General features: G+C 37.4%; 1 protein-coding gene across 1 annotated transcript in view; it reads left to right on the forward strand.

The window, feature by feature from the left end:
- The window catches only part of CA10 (carbonic anhydrase 10), a 196,519-nt gene extending 189,948 nt beyond the window's left edge, over positions 1–6,571 (forward strand). The window contains exons 8-10 of the mRNA XM_074160272.1: positions 2,650–2,804; positions 5,174–5,348; positions 6,216–6,571. Coding sequence (XP_074016373.1) covers positions 2,650–2,804; positions 5,174–5,348; positions 6,216–6,238 — 353 coding nt within the window. The 3' untranslated portion in view covers positions 6,239–6,571. The remainder of the gene's footprint in view (positions 1–2,649; positions 2,805–5,173; positions 5,349–6,215) is intronic.
- Positions 6,572–22,600: the final 16,029 nt, after the last annotated feature.

Below are 22,600 nucleotides of genomic sequence, written 5' to 3' on the forward strand. Positions count from 1 at the left end.
AATATTATGTTCTGAGAATGAATAAACTCTGTAGATCCACAGAAAAAAATTAAAAGCCCAAATCAAAATAATAATGAATTACATTCTCTATTAAAGCAATATAAGACAACTCCAAAACCCCCATGATTACCTGAACTAATGCTAACAGTAAATCTGTTTCTGTATTTTCCATTTGATAAGTAATCCTATTGTTAATAATCTGTGCACTCCTCTGAGTACAAATTAGTCAACTAGAATGTGGCACACATGAAATACACACACATATATGTATATCTATCATCAATATCCCTCACCTACATTACCCTTTAGTTAGCTTTCCATCTCCTAGCAAAGGTTGCAGGGAAAAGACTACCTTATTTAAACTCTTTTAGCCCAACTGAAGTCAGTATGAATGTGCCAAAGCAGATTTGGTCCTTAGAGTTTGAAACTATCTATTCTGACTGACTCCATGCCATTTGGAGCTAACGCACCACTCTCCATGGTCATAAATAATGAACAGAATGTTCATGTGGGAAAGCGAAAAATGTGTGATGATTCATTGGAAACAGGCACTGGCTTGAAAAGATGCATTCATTCTCTTCTCATGTAAGTCTAGCAAAATTACCACTGCAAATAATGTTTTTAATGAATAGGACACAGGTGTATTCAGTCATCTCTAGCTTTTAAAGTTTAACAGTGTTTTGACTCTAATACCATAGCAATGGTTTCACACTTTTGTCTGGAAAATTTTGGGTTTAGAAAGACTGCGTATCCCAGGCCATGGGCCAGCGAAGGCCGAGCACATTAAAAAAGGTGACAGTCAGCCACCTACAAGACACTAATAGCACTTTCCCCTCTACTTGAGGACCCAGCTAATATGGCACAGCAATCACCCTGGCTTGAAGTGCAAGAAGGTGGTAGAAGGCTGTACTTCTGACAGGCTTGAAAGGACATGCCAAGATTATATTTCATAAAGCAACAAACACATTTAAAATATGAAATAACTGCAAGGTACTGGTCAATGGGGTGTAAATGTTACACTCTCACCTTGACACTGTAACTGATGCTGTAGCCACTAATATTGCTACCCCAGAAGCCTGTAGCATGTTGACTGCACTACGTCAAAATAAAAAAAAAAAAGTCACATTTGTTTTGCCTGTGTTCTTTGATTTTCTGTTGCCCAAGACAGTAGTCTGCAGTCCCTGTTTTTTCCATTAGATAGTATGAGACAAGCATTTTGATCATCTAAGTTTTGTCCTTCAGCTATAATATGTTAAATTCAAGTTAAATTACTCTTTTCTTTTTTAGTTCTTATACACTTTCTTGATCGTTTATATTTCTTTCCCTGGTTCCATTTACAATCTTTTCCCGATGGCCAAGAAATTGTTTATCAGCTTAAAAAAAAAACAAACGAAACCACACAAAACCAAAACCTGTTTAAACTTACAGTGAATGGTACATGAAAAACATGAGGGAATCCAACAAAAATGCCTAAATTATTGACACTGACCTAAAACATGCACTTTCAACATTTTTCTTTAGTCTGAGCAGTATCTTCTATTTTACTTGTGCTATCTTCTTTGCCTGCCATTAAAATCAATACCGGTTTGTCTTGTATATTGAAAGGGGAAACACGCCAAAATATGCAGCTTTCAGTGCCAGCATTTCAGCACTCACTCTGCAAATGAACCATATTGAACACACTACATGCAACTGAAAGGATGTAAAGAGATTTCACATGACGGCTCATAATCAGCCCGGATTTCTCTGAGATAGACGGTATCAGTAGTGTGTAACAAGTAAAGTATGTGTATTCCTGAGCATTTTCTATTAAGGAACTCCTACAGCTTAAGATTTGGCAGGAAAATCTGAGCTCCAGTTTTGACAGCACTGCCAAAAATATCATACGGCCAGCATTACACAAGGGAAATAGTGCACAGAGTATAGAAAAGGCTGAAGAACTTTGATGAATTTTGAAAGATATAACCATATCTCATTATATTTTGGTACATGTCCACAGACTGAATTCTGTTGCAGAGGGATACCTCATTAATTCCCAGGGAGACTTACGATAAAAGCAGGGACCCACGTAAGCTGCTTTCCGATGTACTTTTCCACCCTGATTTTAGCATTCTGAGAGAGCTTGCACTGCCTCCACCCCCACTGTGCACATGAAAGGCCAGCAGGCTTCACTGAGCAGCTTTATTATCATGCATTAACCTTAACTTCCTCCTGTGGTAGAAGGGCAATTAAGTTTTAACACTCTTGGCCTTCCCAAGGCTTTGTTGAGCAAAAATTGTTAATCACTCCAAAATATGGTAAGTCGACATTCTCCAAAGACTGCTGCATCTAAATCAATAACTGCAACTTCAAGAAGCTTCTAAGTGGATTCAGAGTTTCACTGTGAATGCTTGTGCTAAACTCACAGAAGGTGTCCATGGGCATCTAAGAGAAGAACTCAATCCAAGAAGGTTTAGTGAATTCACATAACTTGTTCTTGTCCAAGCTGCTGGAGCATTCAGAAATGTATGTTCATCACACCTCATATTTCAGTAAAAATGGAGATGATGTTCTGGAATAAAGACTGTACATAAAAAGGGTGGGATAATTTTCTGTAGGTTTTGCGAAGCTATTGTTTTATCTCAATTGTTTTCCTTCTTTATTCTCTAGATGATGCATACTTACTACAGGGGCTTAACATTGAAGAACTTTATCCAGAGACGTCTAGTTTCATTACGTATGATGGGTCAATGACAATTCCACCCTGCTATGAAACAGCAAGCTGGATAATAATGAACAAACCTGTCTACATAACAAGGATGCAGGTAAAGATAAAAAAAAAAAATACAAAATATTGTATAGGTACAAAAGAATACTTTAAACATATATATTTGTAGCTTTACATACAAAATTGTATTCCACCTTTTGCTGTAGGGATCTCTGCCTGCAATTTATACCATTTGCAAAAGCATTTAAGAGCTTTTTGCCAAAATAAAAATATTAACTATTTAGAGCTCCCCAAGTATCTATGCACACACACACATACATACTTTGAGGTGGGCCCTACTTTCAGTGAGGGTTTGAACCAAATAGTTTCCAGCAGTCTCTTCCAAACTAAATTATTCTATGATTCCGTGAATAGGTATATGGGAATTCTAAAACAAGTACAGCAGCGTTGTAAAAATAACAGATTAAGTATAACGTAGGCCATTCTTAGGTCAGAAAGAAACAGACAAATTGTGAATGACAGTTGTGGCCATTTAAATACCTATCAATAGCATAATAACGTGACAGAGATCCAAAATACTGGGCCGCCTTGAAAAAAAGATCAGCGAGTGCTTTCCGATATAGAATAAGATGACAGGATAGACATTGCAAATATCTTCAGAAAAAATCAAATTGGCAAATTGAAGCCCCTATTAGAAAGAAGTGTGATAAATTATGCAAAAGAAAACACAATTAATTTCATAATAAAATTATGCTGTTGAGGAAATACACCAGTACAAAAATCATAAAGACTACATTTCTGTATGACTCTCAATTCAAGGCCTAACATCTGAAAACAACAAATTTAACACCAATTGCAACCTTCTCCAGAGCTTCCATCAGCAAGTTGCCTACGGAGCTGTGAGTTGAACTAAAACCTATTCTCTTGCGTACTAGAATCCCGAAGGAATACTTGAACCACCATCTGCCTGTCCCAAGCATGCAGTAGAAGCAATCTGGCCTGAGAAATGAAATGAGGAATGATAAAACAACCCAAAACATTACTTTGGGATTTAAAATCATATTAACATTGTAAATAAGATGACTTTAAAAGCCTGAGAGATGTTTTATCTTTGTGATATTCCTTCTGTCCAATTTTGTCTAGATGCAGCCAAAGCACTTTGTTTCTTTTCTAAATGGGTAATTTGGGAGAATGACACAGCTGAGCACAGGCAAACACACTGTACATTCTGAACTTTCCAATCAGGGCACTCAAACATTTTCCTACAAGCAACATTTTTAGTTACAACATTAATGTACAAAACAAAGATTAGAATATTTCTTGAGTCTATGCTAGAACCTATGGGTTACAATCTCATGATACTTACTCCTTGTCATGCTTTACTGGTTAGTTACATCCTCCATTATTAGTGCTGCAAATTGATTTCATGGAATACTTACTAATTACATTATGTACTCAGACTGATAAAGTAATGCACGGCTCAAGTTTTCCCTGGAAGCTGTTAAAGATTTTTAGTATGTAAAACCCAGCTACTGAATTTCCCTATTTAAATATTAAATGTCAAAACCAGATCTCTTAAATTGTACTCTGACATAGAAAATGCCTTGATTTATTTTTTTAATATTTTTAAGCCAAAATATTTTAACTGTTTCTGATGTACAAATTGCAGGTTGTTTGTTGTTTGTTTTTTTTTTTAACTCTCTCTCACCAGTTTCCCATACAAAGTTTGAAATGTTTTGGTTGACTTGAACCAATTAAAACACTTTTAGCACAGTTGCATAGTCATTATAAGAACCACTGCTGTCTGCTTGTAGCTTGCATCCAACCACTGCTGGGCACACTGAAAATCCTGAATGATTCAGTAATTCCCTCTGCTGATCCGTAAAAAACACCTCAAAAGGCGGCAAGAATCTACCATAGGAACACTTTAGACACAGCACAGGCAGTATCAAGACAGACCTGACAATGGAGAGAGGATTTCACTTTTTAACATCATTAATTTCATGACTTCAGCAGCATGACTGTCAGCAATCCTTTCCATCCTGACTGGCCATACCTGGTTCTTGAGTACCATCATCCAAAACTGTCTTCTCAACTGGAAGCTACACTAATAGCTACAAAACTTAGGAAATTAGCTCTTGTCATTCATCAAGTTCATTTTCTCTGCACCAGCTGCTGCCATCCAGTACTCTGGATTCCATTTGTTTTCTGAGCAGCCAAGGACACCTCACACCATTTTCATTTTCTCCACACAAAACTAGTTACTTGGTTTAAAATGGGGCTCAGAAACAGAGGACCACAGAAGGAATGTTTTTACCTTGAGTTAACTCTTTCAAGCCACCTCTGACTACAAATCACTGAAATTGTTTAACTTTTGCTTATTAAACAGTCTATTTAATAGTGTTGTATGTTGTTTGCTTACAGGAAAGACCAGTACTAAAAATCCTTGTTTTGTATTTTGTATAGATGCATTCTTTACGACTGCTAAGCCAGAATCAGCCATCACAGATATTTCTGAGCATGAGCGACAATTTCAGACCAGTCCAGCCTCTCAACAATCGATGTATCCGAACTAATATCAACTTTAGTTTACAGGGAAAAGATTGTCCAAACAATAGAGCACAGAAACTACAGTATAGAGGTACGTTTTACCTCCAGAATAATCCTTTCTATGCTTACACTGAGCTCTTTTCTTTGAGAAACCCAAGGGCATAATAAAGCATACAAATAAAAAATAATGAAACTCCAGATTTGGGGGACTAACTGTATGAGTCAAACATTGCATTTTGGAAATGGATGAGGAAACTTGCTCAGACACACGCAGGAAAAGCATGACAAAAAAACCCACCAGTCTGGGACATCTCATTTTTTTAAAAAAGCAAATAGGACAGGCCTTCAGTTTTCTAGCCTCATTTTAAAGTCTTCTCACCTTACAAAGTGCATTTTGCTCTTTTTTACCCACCTTGGAAAGAAAAATGGGGATGAGCTAGTCTTGATGACAGCTGACCTTAGACAAAAAAATAAATTTCACTTTAGAGGTGCACCACCATAACAAACACCCAAACTAGAAAGGTTTGTATTACACAATGAGTATTAAACAAATGAACGAACCCAGTCTCCTGCTGGTACAGTCTTACACTGCCAGAGCTGGGGGCTTGCAACTGAGCTGTAATGCGTCTTATGCATCTTTTACCTATGCACACACAGTAATGTTACCTGCAAAAAAGGCATAAAAGTGCCTTCTTACCAATAATATTATGGTTATGAAGGAATGCTATTGAAGGGCGGAAAAGAAAGCACATCTGCAGGAGCAAGGCTGATGACTGAGTTATAATACTTCAAAGAAACAGTCATTCAGATTTAATTATTTTCCAGAAAGAGAGGAAATTCATCCTCCTAGCTTTTTCAAGACAGTTTGAGTGCCTAATACAGTGTTAAAGCCAGGAAGTTTCATATTTGGAGTTTATTGAAGCATAATTGTTTTTGTTTTGTTTCTCTTTCCTTTCAGTAAATGAATGGCTCCTCAAGTAAGTAAGACAGAGCAGGCAGAACCCATAACCTCAGTGGAATGCTACTACTGTGAATTGACATAATCTAGAATGCACCCAACCTCACTCTCTTTGGGTTCGCCGCAGCATGTGCAAACGTGCTGTAGGAAAAGAGCTGCCATGTTGGAAACTCAACTAAAAATTCATTCATATGATCGGTGGTAATAAAAAAAAAAACCAAGTAAAAAGACAATATTACAGTAAATGTGATTACAATTTTGATACAATTTTCCCAAACTAATTTAGCTTCACAGAGAAAGACTTTTCAGCCTTTGTACATATGAAATTCTTCCTCTTTTCCCCCCTCCCTCAAATTAAAAAAAAAAAAAAATTAAAAAAAAGAAAGAAAAGAGGTGGCTCGGTACAGCATCAAAGTGGAGTTGTGTTCTGTGTGCCAAGTAATCCTTGGAAAGCTCTCATTATTTCACTATCATTAATGGATACTGACAAGACAGAACAAGAAGACTGTAGAGGAAACTTATTTCTAGGTTATGATCTTTCTGTTCATTTAATTAAAAAAGGGACAGACTTTGAGAGATAAGTATTGTAAATATATCACTGCAGAACATAAAGGAAATTGAAATATTTCCCTCTTTGTCACATATCTGTAGTAGGATTTGCCAAAATCAGAATTGATCCATTTTCTGTTTCTTGTTTTACAACAGGTCATACGTTGTGTTGGTTACTATTAACAACTCAATAAATGTGTTTAACAAATTAATTTAGCAAACTTGCTTTATTTTTTTCCTTTCTGAAATAATAAGCCTCTACTACTCGTGGCTGCATTATTTGTGTTTTTCTTTTTCTTTTCTTTTTTTTTTTTTTTGTTTGTTTGTTTGTTTGGTTTTGGTTTTTTACTTCATTTATTGGTTTGCAGCCAATCTAACTGAGTTAATGGCAATTGGGAATGCACTTAAAACTAGTATAACTTTAACTCCACTTTATGGTCCATCATTAATAGGAGCTGGGCTCAGAAGCACAAAGTAGTTGAAACAATAACAAAATTGCCATTTTCTCTGCTGAAGAGAAACAAATTGGGAGAAACAAATTCAACTCCTGTAAATTGGGGGTGGAAAAAGATACCTTTTCTTTACAGGTAAAGCAGGAGCTGACCAAGTAAAAGCGAATGCCTTTTTTCTTGTTTATAATGGTCATTCACTGTGTTTGGTTACTGTCAAGAACTCAATAAATGTGTTTAACAAGTTCATGTAGCACGTTTGACTTTCTTGCACATTAAGGGATTTTTTATATTTTTTTTATTTTTTTTTAAATCTGGAGAGGGGACAGACCTCATGCTATTCCTTTCCTAACACTCACTTTATAACGTGTTGACATCCACAAGAAATAAAATGAAGTTTAGAAGTACCACGCCTGATCAATTAATTGTTTATACCAAATGGAAAAAATAGACACTAGAAGCAGCATGAGGGAACTGAACCACTATAAAGAAGAACTACCTTTAATATGACAAACCCATTATTTCATCTTTGGCTGAAGAGAACAGCGCAGGTAGCGTCAGATAGGAAACTCTTGAGTCTACGTTGCAGACAGTGGTTTGGAATGGTTGCAATTTTTGCGTGACTTCGTTTGTGACATGAAAGGCAAAGTTATCAGGAAAATGAAAATGTGCACGGCTGGCATTCAGGGGACTCCTAGAGCAGGTACATGGATGTAGATGGAAACCTATAAGGAACCCAAAGTTGTCAACAATTCAGTTCATCAGTGAAAGACGCAGAGAAATCAGTAGTGAAAGAGAAGGGGTTGGCCCAGATGGGCTGTGACACAGCGATGCCATATTTGTAGTAGGGTTCTGAGCTTATGACCCTGGCCCAGGATCCTATTAGCACATATATAGTACCTGATCCTTAAGTTATTTCATTTTGAGCATTTCAAATTACTTCCATATACCAGTTTAACACTGTGCAGTGATCTGAAAAATCCACAACACAGCTACAGAAACATCACACAGTGACTATAACACTGTAGATTAATATTGTCAACTTTTGCAGCTGAAATAAAACTAAATTTTCACCTTAGATATACCTAGCTAATAAAAAATGAAAAACACAAGTATTTTTAGGTTGCCATAGTGATCTGTAACTTTTAAACATCGCGGAATCACGGAATTGTCAGAGTTGGAAGGGACCTCCAGAGATCATCTAGTCCAACTCCCCTGGCTAAAGCAGGATTGCCCAGAGCACATCACTCAGGACTGCATCAAGGTGGGTCTTGAAAATCTCCAGAGAAGGGGACTCCACGACCTCCCTGGGCAGCCTGTTCCAGGGCTCTGTCACCCTCACCGTGAAGAAGTTTCTCCTCATATTTGAATGGAACTTCCTATGTTCCAGCTTGTGCCCCTGGTATTGGGTGTTGTGGTGGGATGTGGTGTTGGGATTGTTTGCACTACTTGTTTGGGTGGTTTGGGTTTTTTGAAGCTTCTCCCAGGATTGTTAAGGTTGTAGAATAAAGTTACTGAGAGCACAAAGTCCACAATGCTTCAATCTATACTTTTGGACAAATATCTAGCAGCTGTTGATCCAAGTTTGCCAGCGACAGAAGGTAGGGAAGATAAGACAAGCCTCCATTATAAAACTTTTAATAAGTAATAAAACCTATTTTCTATTTTACTGAAAGCTGACTGAAGGGATTTAAGAGGAGGGAGAGATATGATAGAAGGGACTAGTCCTAGGAAGGAGTCATGCTGTGCTTTGGATTAGGTGAGGCTGCAGTATAGAAGCCCTGCAAATAGAGAAATAGTGCAATCATACTGGAACACCACAAATATATTTGTCAACATTTCCAACTCCATTTTGTGAACTAATGAACTCCATTTTGCCACGATTTGGTTTTGTTTTAATAATAGATTGCAGTAGAAATAGACCAAACCAAAGCTTATAATTAAGTATCTTGTGTATTTCTCACATTTCATAAGTACTCAAATCTATAAATCTAGCTCCAGGTTTTTCAGATCAGGCACATCTCTCTATGTCAAGAGACACTAAACATCTAAAGAAAACCACACCTTATCACAAAGCCTTTAAGCAAAAAGATAAAGTTTCAGTATCAAACAGCTGGCACAGAGACAATCTTCCGATATTCAGTCCACGCAGCACGTGCACATAGTAATCCCTCCAACTTGAGTGCTTTCTGTCCACAATGCTCACCAGAAGTCTGGCTGCACACAGAGCTCAGGAATTTGTAGTAAGTACTGACTATGTGGCCTCGATACCATCCATACTGAAGCGATCCAAATTACGAGTGAGATTCTTTGCTTGTGATAAGGTGCAGTACAGGCACATTCCCATCAGGGAATATAAACCTGGCAGTGGTCCTTGATGAACAATCAACACCACAGGCAGGACCAGGTTGCCACGCCATGATGATAACAGACATTAAGAACCTACACTGGGAGGAAATGCTCAGATTTGATCTTCTGCTATCACAGTTAAGAACATGATATCAAACCAGGTACCAAACTTATCATGCTATTTTGATGATAAAAAGCATGAGAAAATTCAAAAAAAGCCTCTGCTTCAAGTCATATTCAAAAAAATGTAATACTTAGCCAAATTTTACAAGCTCAGTTTTTCCTTTAATCAAAAGGAAAAGCTACTTCCATACAGAACAAAATAAGAACTAAATAGAATCTGTGTGTTGAAGACAAAAGGCAAAGACCTTCAGCATAATTGTACCTACAGATAACACACAATTCTGTCCTTCCACTATTCCAGCCCTGAAAACTGAACCAGCAAGCAAACTTCTCAAGGATCTGCCTGGATGCTTGGATATTTTATAATATAACAAACTTCTATTAATAAAATAAAACAAAACAAAAAAAAAACAACAAAAAAAAACCACAACCTTTTTCACCATTTAAAATCTCTCATTACTCTATAAAGTCTATACTCTGAAAGAAGAGGGGGTGAGGGAAATGGTGCAGAAAAACCTGAGACCTGAGATAAAGGCACTGGCAGCCTCCAGCAAGGCTGGGAACGGTTATACTTGAAGGTGTGCAAGGCTGTACCCCCCTCCACTGGTCCAAAAACTCAAACTCAGGCAAGCAACTCAATCAAAAAGGCAAGTTGGCCAAAGATCAGAAGAACTTAAAAATCATCCCAATTCATTTTTTTATTAATAGCACCGCTTGCTTTGAGCATCCATACACTGTTCCACATCTTGGCCTTAAGAAACATCAACAATAACTGCTGCTCATATGACATTAGTTTGTCAGGCACCTGAGACACTGGGGGCCTGGTGGAAATGGGCTGCCAGCAGCCAACATCCTTTTAAGTACTTTGCATCCAGTGGAGCTTCAATTTTCAAAGGAATTTTCAAAACATTTGTTATAAAACAAAGAAAAAAAATCCTTAGGATAATACTTCAGAATCCTTCCTGCTTTAGACAGACCCTGCCTCTATTCTCTCTCAATTAACATCTATTAATTGATGAAGATGAGCTGGAAAGCAGGATACGATTGCACCTAAAAACAAGACCAAAAAGGAAATAAAACCCCTCCAACATTCAAGGTATTGCTCATTATCTTTACTATTAAGGAGGAGAGTTGTTTACATTTTTTATTTTTAAAATTACGCAGGGTTAACAATACTGAAATTCTATCACAAGCTGAAAATAAAGCTGAAACTTTCCTAGGCCACTGCTTTCAGGAGCTGAACCTTCCCCAAAAGTCAAGAACTGAAGGGAAAACTGTAAGTGGTCAGTGTATTTTATTGCAAATACCAGAAATGCAGCAAAAAGGCAGACATTTTGCACATTCTGCTGTACATCTCAAAGCTTTAGTACTGGACACTACTAAAAAATCCCAGGTGTTTAGATCCTATACTCAAAACAGTATAAATTTTTCAGGGAGATCAGCCATAACTGCTCCATGTTTTGATTTCTTTTTTTGTTTTTTATTAGATTTTTATTCCCTCGATGTAATGGCTGACAAAGCATAGAGAGTTGGCTGTAAGAAATGCTGATTTACTAGCAAATGGCTTACCGCAGTTCTCTACAGCATACTGTAAATTTATTCAAGGAGCCTGTTTGCACAGTAAAGAACAAGAACAATTTATAATACAAAACATAATGCAGGCAAACATTTTCTGTTTCCTAAAGTGTCAGGCTTCCAGTCTAATAACTAAATATGTGTCAAACACATACTCAGAGCAGAAAATGAAAAACAGGATAATAAATCTTCTAAGGATGGGAAAATAACCCTTAGTATTTAACTAGAGAAAAAAAAAAAATCCTTAGAAGACATAGAAAAATAGAAAGAAAAAAAAATAAAAATCACAGTTTATGAATTCAGGCAGACGCTTCCACCCCATAAGGGAAGAAAGAGTAAAAAAGACTAAGAAAGAGTCAAAAGTAAATCCAAGTGCAACAAAGTTACAGCTGAAAAAGACTATAGTTGCCTCAGAAGGAAGGCTAAGGTGATGAACTTCAGCCTTGGGTGGCTATTCCCAGCCAAGGGGACAGTCAACATCTAGAAAAGAGATCCTATTATCTGAGACATTCAGGTATCTGTATCCAGGGCATATGTTCAAATGCAGAAATAGAATTCTGACTCCTTGACTTCATCCCGGATGTGCTTCTTCAATGCTGTATTGGGTGATTTTGTGAACCTATTTCTAGGGTTCCACAAAGAAATCAGTCCGCCAGAAATACCTCTGGCATTTGCTTTGTTTACTGTCCTGCTGCACACCTATGCTTTAGTTGAGACTACTTGGTATATGCAAAGCTAATGTCCAAAGGCCAAAGCACTCTTGTGTTGCAATGACAGTAGGATTAGCTGAGGAAAAGAGAGGGCAATCAAAACACAAATCACAAAGAAGGATTTACTTACGAGCTACTGTAAATATGATTGTTGCCCCCTGACTCACCTGCATCAGGGTTATGTCTTGCAAGGGCAGTGTCTCATCTCCAAACATCTCTAAAGTGTCAGGATTCAGAACACTCCACTCTTTTAGATGGTTCAAGGTTTATTCCTGCTATTTTTGTTCCATCCTAGTGGAGTTTCTCCCAGGGGCAATGGAAGTAAAGATCGCCTGAGAAATTCAGCTCCACATGCAAGTTTTGAGCGCAACTTGAAGATTTGTTTTAACACCTCCCTTTGTTGCTTTGGCTAAGGGTCCTTTGTTTGCAGTCACACTGTGTAAGTTGAACAAAATCCTTTACACTGAAATCTGTTGGTATGCTGAACTATGAGACAGTGGAAAGAGGAGAAAAAGGAGAGGAGAGGGAGGAGCCTGGAACTCAATGAAAAGATTAACTGACTGGAGAAAAACAACCAAGCAATCCACACAGGAAATTTGTGGTACCTGGTTGTGCAATAATTAGGTCCCTAGGAAGAGACAAAAAATAGCACTAGAAAAATTATTTTTAAAAATGTTGGTTTTTTCCCCCTCCCAAAGTGTAAATAATGGAAAGGAACAAGCATGAAGTTCTACTAACAGCACTAGTAAATTCAAGTTGATTAAAAAGACCAAAAATAAAAGAACAAGGGGGTGCCATTTATGTATACATCTACACAAGATACTTTTCAATTTTTAAAATTTTTTTTTTTTTTTTTTTTTTTTAAGCAGTTGACCATTTGATAGGGAAAGATAACTCCTCTTTAACACCAGCACTTCAGACTCATGGCCTAAAAGACTCTTGGATAACTGCCAGATTTAACTTGCAAGATGAGTAAGTGATTGTAAATTACACATGGTAAAGAGGTGGGAATATGTCAACATGATGAGGAAACACCACATTAATATTCAAATATGTGATAAAAATCTTATGAAGGTATGTTAGGACAACATAGAAAGTCACAAGCATAAGAGCAGAAAAGAAAATTCAGGCAAATCACATGGGAAAAAGACTGATCTTTTCCCTCTGTCCTGAATTTTTCCCGGAATGATACAATAATACAGCAGCAAGATGATTTCAGCTTTCTGCCTTCTTTCAGGCATAATTTAAAATTTGACAGCAATATGAATAATAGTGACATTTTCAGACATTCATGCCAAAGTTTTGCCATACTGGAGGCTTCATTCATTAAATGTTTATTTATATCTGAGTTCTATGAGCTGCAAAAAAATTTACAGAAATTGAACTCCATTGACAAACATTTCACCCAAATGCTGACCGCATTCCTTCAACACGGATGGCCAGCTGAAATGCTTGTGTTAAAAACTAAATCACTGAACCTCTGCCATACCACAGGCAGTGGCAAAAGGGATTGTTCTGCATGGCCTCTCCTTAAAGCATATGAACTAACTAAAGCAAATATCCCCTTTCAAGATCTTAAATCATCTAGTCCAAATTACAGACCAACAGCACTTTGACTCTTAAAACTCTTGATAGATCCCAGCATAATTCAAAATACAAATGATGAAGCAGGTACAAAATAATTCCAGACTTCAAGTTTTGGGAATTGACTCTTCCCACACCTCCTTACATGTCACTTGTCCTACATACAAATAGAGAGAACTTCTTCATATGGGACATACTTTCTTGTAAGCCCAAGAAATGCCCGAGGACATAGTTGTTATCCTGGGTGAGATTTCTGTAGGGACTCTAAATGATCTGAACTGAAACATTAATGCAGCTCTGCTTTTTGGTGGACTGATATGGCCAAGGGCCGGGGGGGGGGGGGGGGGGGGGAAGGCAGGTAAAATTCACCTAGTCTTCTAATAACAACATTATTTCTACTGAACACCTGCCATTGAAGTCTGGGTTTTTTTGCCACACCATGCCAGGGAGGCAATGTATGAAGTTTCAATGGCATTTGGGGTACGGCTTCACTGTGGATGTACAGCCCTGGTGCTGGCTTTCAGCTCAGAGCCCACCTGTCTCCTTCCTCCCAGTGTGTGATTCTTGCTCTGGCAGCGCAGCCAGCTCTTCACTTTATCAGTGTGTCTTTCAGATTCCTCTATTCCCATGTACTTTCCATGCACAGCAAGGTAATTATTCCCAGGGCGGGGATATATTTTCCCACCAATCATTTAGAGCGCTGTTTTCTCATCCTCTGTTTAAAGAGTAATTACTCCTATCTTTTAAAAATAAAAATTCCAAACTAGATAAAAAGAGATTGGCTCATAAAGCAGTTACAGCACTGCCTAGATTTCCACTGCACGTGCAAACAGTGGCTACCTTCAAGCTAAGGGCAAATTGCAAGCTCAATTCTCTGCAGAAGGATTCACATCGTTCCATGGCAGGCTACCAGCCAACCCTTGTGACTGGCACTCAGGATTGTTGTGCTTTCGTATGAGTTACACTTCACAGGAGGCTCATCTGCACACACCAGTGCCTGAGGCTGCAAGCCTGTAAGCAAGCAAGTCTCCAGCAGCTTGACTGCCTGGCCCACAGAAACACATCAAAAAGCTGATATATGGATGTGCTGTTGTGATTCACCACATTGCTACACCACAAATCAAGCAAAAAACCAGAGATCACACCGACTGCTATTATGAGGGCACAATGCTAGGAATACTCAGCACGCCTTTTGCATCCCTGCTTCGATACATCCATGCTAGTTTTTCATCACACAAATTTCAGTATCAGCTAGATCAGAGAGCAAAATACATAAGCTAGTGGCCTGTCCTACTGCCCACACAGAAATAGGTATTAGGGACAAGCAAAGTAGGCATTAGGAACAAGCAAATTAGCTTGTTCTAATTTGCTTAGAACACTAAGCAGTGTCACAGTCTTTATATACACATACCAGATTTGGTTTCCAACACAGATGCGTTTCTGCAAAAGTACAGACTACATATTCTATTTTAATTTTTTTTTTCATTGACAAGCAGTGCAGGCAACTGTGTAAACAAGAGACCTGGGAAATCTGGGGCCTAGTTCAAGTTTAGAGAAACTGTACTCAGTAATAAAAAAACTGTTTGTGCTCTATTTACATTTACTTGATGCTGCACTGATTTGGAAAGGACTGTGATCTTGCTACCCACATAAACTGGGTGAGAAAGGAAACCGCTATCTTAAAGGCAGGAATGAGGTTTAGGCTATAATAGCTTGCTTTTTTATGATATTGTTTGCATGGCTACTGTGAATTTTTGTGATACTTCATCACCTCTTCAATTTTAATATATCAGAATAATATTATCAAGTTCTTTTTCCTCCTATTTGTTACTTACTTGTGGTCTTATAACAAATTTTCTCAAGTTAATGAGAAAGTTGCTTGTTTGGGGCATTTAGGGGGAGAACATGTCCAATGAAAATGGTATTAAGGTTCCTTACATAAAGGATTCTTCAAAGTTAGATTGTCCAGGAAAGAAGGTGACAAACTAGATACCACCTTCATGCTTTCCAAAGCCAAAACCACTAAAAGAGACAAATACAAAACAAAGAAACTTCCCCAAACTTTACAGCCTTAAAATATATTTTCTTTTAATAGAATTTACCCTTATTTGATTTACAAAACAGAGCACAGGAATAATGTTCTCTGCAAGCAGCTCCATAAATATTGTGAAATGACTAACAAGAGGCACACGGCAATGGAATCTAGTTGCTTTTATAGTCTAGGATTTGTCACTGTGAATCAGAAGGTATTGTGAAAGGGTAGTAAAGTTTGGTGAGTGATTGTGACAGGCTGGAGCTCAGCAAGGTAAGCTACCCCTTGGCATTTCAGGAGTGGGCATCTAATCATGATGGGGGAAGAAAGAAAAAAACGTCAGAAAAGACTGACTTCAAGATTTTTCTCTTAATGAAAGTTTTCATGTCAACAGCCGTTTCAATGCTAATGTCAACATTTTTTTGGAAGAAGTAGTACCCTGTAACATTCACTAGGGATGTCATAATCATCCCACAAAATATGGTGTCTCAAACCCAATTACTTTTCTATTCAAACCATGACCTTGCATAGGCTTTTAAAAGAAGAAAGAACACAGAAACAAAGCCCCTTTTGCTTATTTTATGCCTTAGTGGCATACTACTGAAATTCAGAATTATGACAAACTGGCTTTTTGTTTGTTTCTCTTTATGTTCTTCTCCAAACTTAAAGTTATGGAAGCTTATTTTTTTTAAAAAAGTAGTGGTGGCAACATCTATTTTCTAAGCCTATTTGCACATTAAATGCACTGTGTACATAGAAAAGGGCATTTTGAAATACTTTAAACTAAATCCAGCCAATGGCTGGTTAATGTATCTCTATTCAGAAGGCTAACGCTGAAATTCTCTATATCCTACATAGCCTGAAGCTCAAATTCCTCTCTACTTTATGATGACCTCATAACCCAGATGTACAAGAAGCTCACGCTGACCAGGTTTTTCTAGTTGCAGCTGCCTGCTTTGTATCATTTCTGAACATAAGTCTTTCCAGTTCAATCAATGCAAAGAAGGACAGAAAAATTTAAAAGACACTTTTTCTAGGGCTATTATTTAGGTCCTACACCTGGCTAATTCAGAAAACAAAAGAAACCCTTTCCTCTATATTGTAGTTTTTGAAAGCACTAACTTCATGGAAGGATTAGTTGGCAATACTTTAAGACAGAGCATTTCTTCTGTGAACAGCTTCCCCTGTATAATTTTAACAGAAGGTCCAAGGGTATTTTGCTTACGTGAAGATCTAAAACTCTGACCCTTTCTATGTCAAATACATTATGTCTCCAGAAAATAAGTTCTTTACGCATATAAATGATGTCTTATAAGAACTTGATAAGAAATGATATCTTATAAGAACTGCTCTAGTGCCCGAGATTGTTGGTTTGTGTCTGTTTGTGGGAGGGTGTGGTGGGTGGTTTTGGGTGGGTGGGTGGGTTTTTTTGGTTTGGGTTGGGTTTTTTGTTGTTTTTTTTGTTTTTGTTTTTGTTTTTTTTTGTGGTTGGATTTGACCTCAAAGGTCCCTTCCAACCATAAAGATTCTGTGATTCTGTGAACTTCTCCACTTGCCAGAAGAATAGGGGTATCACCGTGCTGCTACACAAATATACATAGAAATAATACTATTTCTGGTTATAGAAAGTTTGCAATTACTTACCATCTTTTTGCAGGTTCTGCCTAAACCAGGTTATATTGTTACAATATAAACACCCGTGCCTTTAATGGTACAATTAAATCTGGAGCAATTAGTATAGATAGCTACCACAGTTCTTCACTGAACTTTACTTAAATATCCCAAATCATTCTTGCATTTTAATGCATTAAAATATGTAATTATGTTTAGCATATGTCCATTTATTATGCACAGTCACTGGAAATCAAGCTCACTTTGAATATATTTTCTAATTGATATTTAGAAACACTGGCAGACAAAATAAGTGCTGGAGCTATATTAACACACAGGTAAACATGCTAACATAAACTTCTCTAACCCTTTTCAATGGTGAGAAGAACATTAATTCAAGACATTCCCTCATGAAAATACTGGTAATTCTCCTCTTAACTTTGAAGTAACCTAAAAGCTATGGAAAGACCAAGTATGATAAATATTTTCAAAAAAGAAGTATTGATGAAAGAAAATTCCAGGAAAAAAAAAAAAAAGCAGCCAGGGTATATACCATGCAAAAAAATGAACTGAAAGGACTGCAATTGTCTCAATAGTCATCAGTATTATTCATGGGAATAGAGCTCAGCAAGAGAAGCCATCTTTTAAAATATTCCGCATTTGTAATGTTATTTATAACGTGAACTGAGCAGAATGAGAAGCTGACAAGCACTGCAATAGGAAATATGGTCATTCAAGAGAAGAAGTAATCAGCTTTCTGGGACTTCCCCGCAGCCTGGGGCTTGTGAGATGTCTGTTCCACCAGAGACTGTACTTGCAATCTGTGACAAATCACTGCCCCCTCTGTTCACACCTAAAAAAATGCGATAAAACCTTAGCACAATAGGGAAGGGTTGATATAAGAACAACCACATAAACAATTCAGATACTGCAGTAATGGAAGCCCTTATAAAGTTTTGGATATATTCACAGCACAGACACAGCCAGAACAGTGCAGTATTTCTCATCACTTTTTTTTTTTTTTTTTTAACAATACCTCGAGGGATACAGAGAAAGAAGACTAGTCCCCATCCAATGCCATGAGGAATTCTTAGAGCTGCCTGACCAGCAAGAATTGAGCTTTCAAATTACAGCCAGCAATGTTTAGATAACTATATTTAGCATTTAATGATGTTAATTTTCCAGATGCCTTAAAAATGACATACCACCCTTTCTAGATGAGGTAACCAAGGTAGACTTCAGTAGCTAGTATAGGGCTACTAAAAAAAGTAATTCCACCCAAATGACAAAGTTTTGTGCCCAGGCTGCACGTTCAAATAGCTGTTTTCCATTTCCAGTCCATTTCACTGCTTGTATATTTTTTCTCTGCATCTTCTCACTCCCCATAGTGAGCATGAAGATAAGCACACCAAAAAGCTTGCTGAGCAAGATCAGATAGCGTTAAAAAAAAAAGAGGAAAAAAAAAAAACAAAGCATACCAAAGTCTGTTTCATCAAAGCTCAGAATAGGCTTTCATAAAATCCACAAACAGCAAGATAAACAAAATATTATGAGAAAAAGAAAATGTTAGTTTAAAAGCAGAAATATAAGGTTAAGGGTAAAAATAGAGGTTAGTAAAATGAAACACATGTAAAACAAAACCAGTAGTAGCTATTCTTGTGTCATGTTTTTCAGAGTAACCGAAATAAGATGGTAACCAACATTTCAACTAACATTGAACACTGTCATTTCAGGATGCTATTTAATACTGGCAAAATACAGGGAGGACAGAAGAACTAACAATGTCTGACAGTGAATAGAAAAAGAACACAAATTCAGTGCTTAATGAGAAGACCAGTATAAGTGATACGATTCAGCTTAATTAGCAACACTTTTAAGAAATACTCATGTCTACACAATTTTTGAGGTGGGGGATGCTTTCCTGAGGGGAACCGGAATACAAAAAACGTGTACACAAGAATGTCTTATGTTTTTTGAAACAAAGAAATCTCTTCTTCAGACCGCTGTATCACCTTTAACTGTGCTGAAGAGCCGTTGCCATGAGACAAATGTTGCCAAATTTTTTTTTTCATGTATTTGAAGGCCCAAGTTCAGCAATGATCAATTTTTAATGGTGACTTTAGAGAGACCACACAATATGCAAGTGCGAGGACATACAAATTACAGAACAATACTTACTGAAGAATGAAAAGTATGAAGTACCATACTCATTAAAATGCCTCACTGTGAACAATTGCTTAATTAACACTCCACAGCATGTGCATGATGTAATTCTAAAACTGAGCTATCCTTTACGTAGACAAGACTGAGAAGGCCTTCTTTCATGAACTGTCATAACTGCTTTTGTTTTTATTTTCTGTCAGCAGCTGCACAATGACTATTGCAGTTCAAGGCTGAAATTCATGTCCTAGTATTTTGCTCCCCCTTCTTCACCTAGCAGTAGAAGTAGCACTCCTTTCTCCCAGATGCGATTCAGCACTCCAGAAATATCTGCATTTGATTCCACTGGGAAAAATCTTCTAATTGGTAAACCATTTTGTGCTGCTTCAGAATGGAAGGTGATACAGAAATGCAAGATGTAGGGGCTATGAGAGAACACTCCCAGCCCACCTGGATATGGTAATGGCACTAAGACCCCAGACACTGCACACAAACACACTGTGTACCTACAAATACGTGAGAAAAAGCAAGCTAAAATTAATGCATCTCATCACATATGCTGCTGTCACTCTTGTTAACAAAAGAAAAACAACCCAGAACCTTATCACTGGTACTGACAGCCTGTATCACTGAAACCTTACCAGCTGATACCCAGGGCATTGCACTGCCCCATCCCTTCCCTCATGTACCAAATACATTCATAGGCCTGGAAAAGGACACGGAAGCACTGTACTCATCTTCTCTACTGATACCAAATGCAAAGAAGATGACTCAGCAAGACCTCCATTCAAGTTCATTCATTTGACACTTGAAACTAGAGCCAAAGCCAGCACATGGCTTATATTCATTTATAAGTTATCACGGATGGACAGATTCACAAAGGAGCTTGCTGAGTCTAGGAGGAAAATATATGAAGTGTGCCAAGCTAGGAGTACCCAGTGTTCACAGTTACAGCCAAGAAACCCTCAAACATAATGTTGCTTTCTTCCCTCGTATTCATGGCTTATCTGTGGTCTCATCCCTGTAAGCCAGTCAGGTCCTGGGCCTGGGTTTTCCTTTAGAAGAAGCCAAAGAGCAAAGACATCATTAACCTAATCATTACCCCTCATAGAGCACTCTCCAGGGTACAGCAGCAATCCTGATTTCACCATAGAGTCTTGTGAATTCCAATTCTAAAACTGCTGAAATAAGCAACGTTACCTGCAGGGAGTTGAAACCTGGTGAATCAGCACTGTATCCTCAATCCTGTATGGCCTGGACAGGAAGCAGAATCTCTTCAGTTTTCTGAGATTTTGTCATGCGAAGCAGATGAGCAGAAGTTCAAGTCCTAAAGGCAGAAACCAAAAATGAATAGAGATCAGATAGAAACACAGTCTGAGTTGAAGTTACATCACCCACACTCGAGAAGAACCTTTTTTCTGCACCTTCATTGAGTCAGCCAAAACTTGTTTCAAGAAACTCTCCCAGATGGCAAACCCCAGGCACCTACAAACTTTGCAGAATCTGTGTGAAGACTTAAAGCCTTGGTGAAACAGAATGTTTCCATATAAACCCACATAGTTTGTCTATACTATAGTACATAAACCCAACGACAGTCTAATTTTTAAAACAGTCAGATCGGTGTTGTGTCCCTCACTTAAAATCCCTCCAGTCAGCACATTTGAAGCTCAGCCAGGCACTGTAAGCAGTTACATTTATTCATTTCTTTAATAGCAAACTTTCTTCTCCTTGTATATTTCAATTTGTTTCTTAATTCCATCAAACTAAAGTATATTGCTTTCCACAATTTTCTGCATCATTCTAAAGTACAAGATGAACACATTTGTAAAAAGCTCATTAAATTACTACCTTGTGCTTTACTGTATTATGCAAGTTAAAATTTACTGCAGCTTTCTCTTAAACCTGTGACACTTTGTTGTATCCACCTGTGTGCTCATTTGCTAAGGAACCAGTGTTAATAAAGAAATACCAATTCTTCTCTCCCCTACTGCTCATAATGTCATAACTTCTATTTATATATATTTTTATACACACACAAAAAGTGCCATGCATGTGGCATTCACTGATTATTCTATAATGGTTATGGGGATTCATATATCACAGCCTTGGCATACAGATGCTACTATCTTTGTCTCATGTTTTCAGAGCCCTGAGGATTTTAATTTTTTAGGTTGATGCCATAATTTCTCATGTTGTCAGTTCCAAACGTGTATTGGCAAGACTGTCAAGAATTTGCCTTTTGTGCATTTATTTTCTCTCCTTCGGTTAATTCAAAGCTTTTCAAATTATGAGAAAGATGATTTATCCTTTAAGGTGTAAATAAATTCAATGGAGACAATGCATTTAAATTTATTTCTGTTATAGTACAATTAGCTGTTCCTTTCCAATGAAGCTTTGTTTTTATATGGCCCACTGGCATTCAAGTAATATCCAGCTTTTTGGTCCAGGACTTCAGAAGAAAAATCAATGGATAATTTTATTAGATAACTTTCTATGCAGTTCCATGCTATAGCAAAATTATAATTATGTATTATAAGTGCTGCATCTTAGCACTCTTAGTTTACTACTCCCCATCATAGATATCACCAAAATGAAAAATACTATGGGTCAATTTCTAAAGAAATATGCATTCCTCCTTCCTTTCAACAGTTAATAAACAGAAATTTATGTGATATTTCCCTGAAACAACTCTTTAGACTAAGAATCACTGTAACATGTAACCAGAATCTAAATATCAGATTTACCAGAGTTGGAAAACATATGTCAATAGGATGCTCAGGTGGCAGAAGGAGATGCTAGAGTAAGATCATCAGTTGAGAGAGAGGCAGGCTAGTCCTCAAGAGTAACAGTAATAATTCGATAAAAACCAGCTTTTTAGTTGAGACCAAACTGGTCATGTCAACCACAAAACACTCATAATTTGTTAATAACCTAAATGTCTAATCAAATTGATTATTTAGCAATATTAAAAATGTCACATGGGATGATGGTAATCAGATCTTCCCATTTTCCTTTCATTTATTCACAAAGGAGTGGGGTAGAGTTTGCTCAGACATGAAAGCAATTTCCATGGAATAGGCTTTTCTCAACCTGAGGATAAAATTACTAAAATAAATGTTTCTTGACATTTGATTTTTATTTTTGGTGACCACGAGGAAAAATGCCAGCTGTAGAGAGCAGTTACCACTTACTGGTGACTTTAGTAGTCACCAGTTTTCTCTGTTAAAAAGAAAATCTGTAGAG

The sequence above is a fragment of the Numenius arquata genome, chromosome 17, assembly GCF_964106895.1.
Source record: "Numenius arquata chromosome 17, bNumArq3.hap1.1, whole genome shotgun sequence".
Classification (NCBI taxonomy): domain Eukaryota; kingdom Metazoa; phylum Chordata; class Aves; order Charadriiformes; family Scolopacidae; genus Numenius; species Numenius arquata.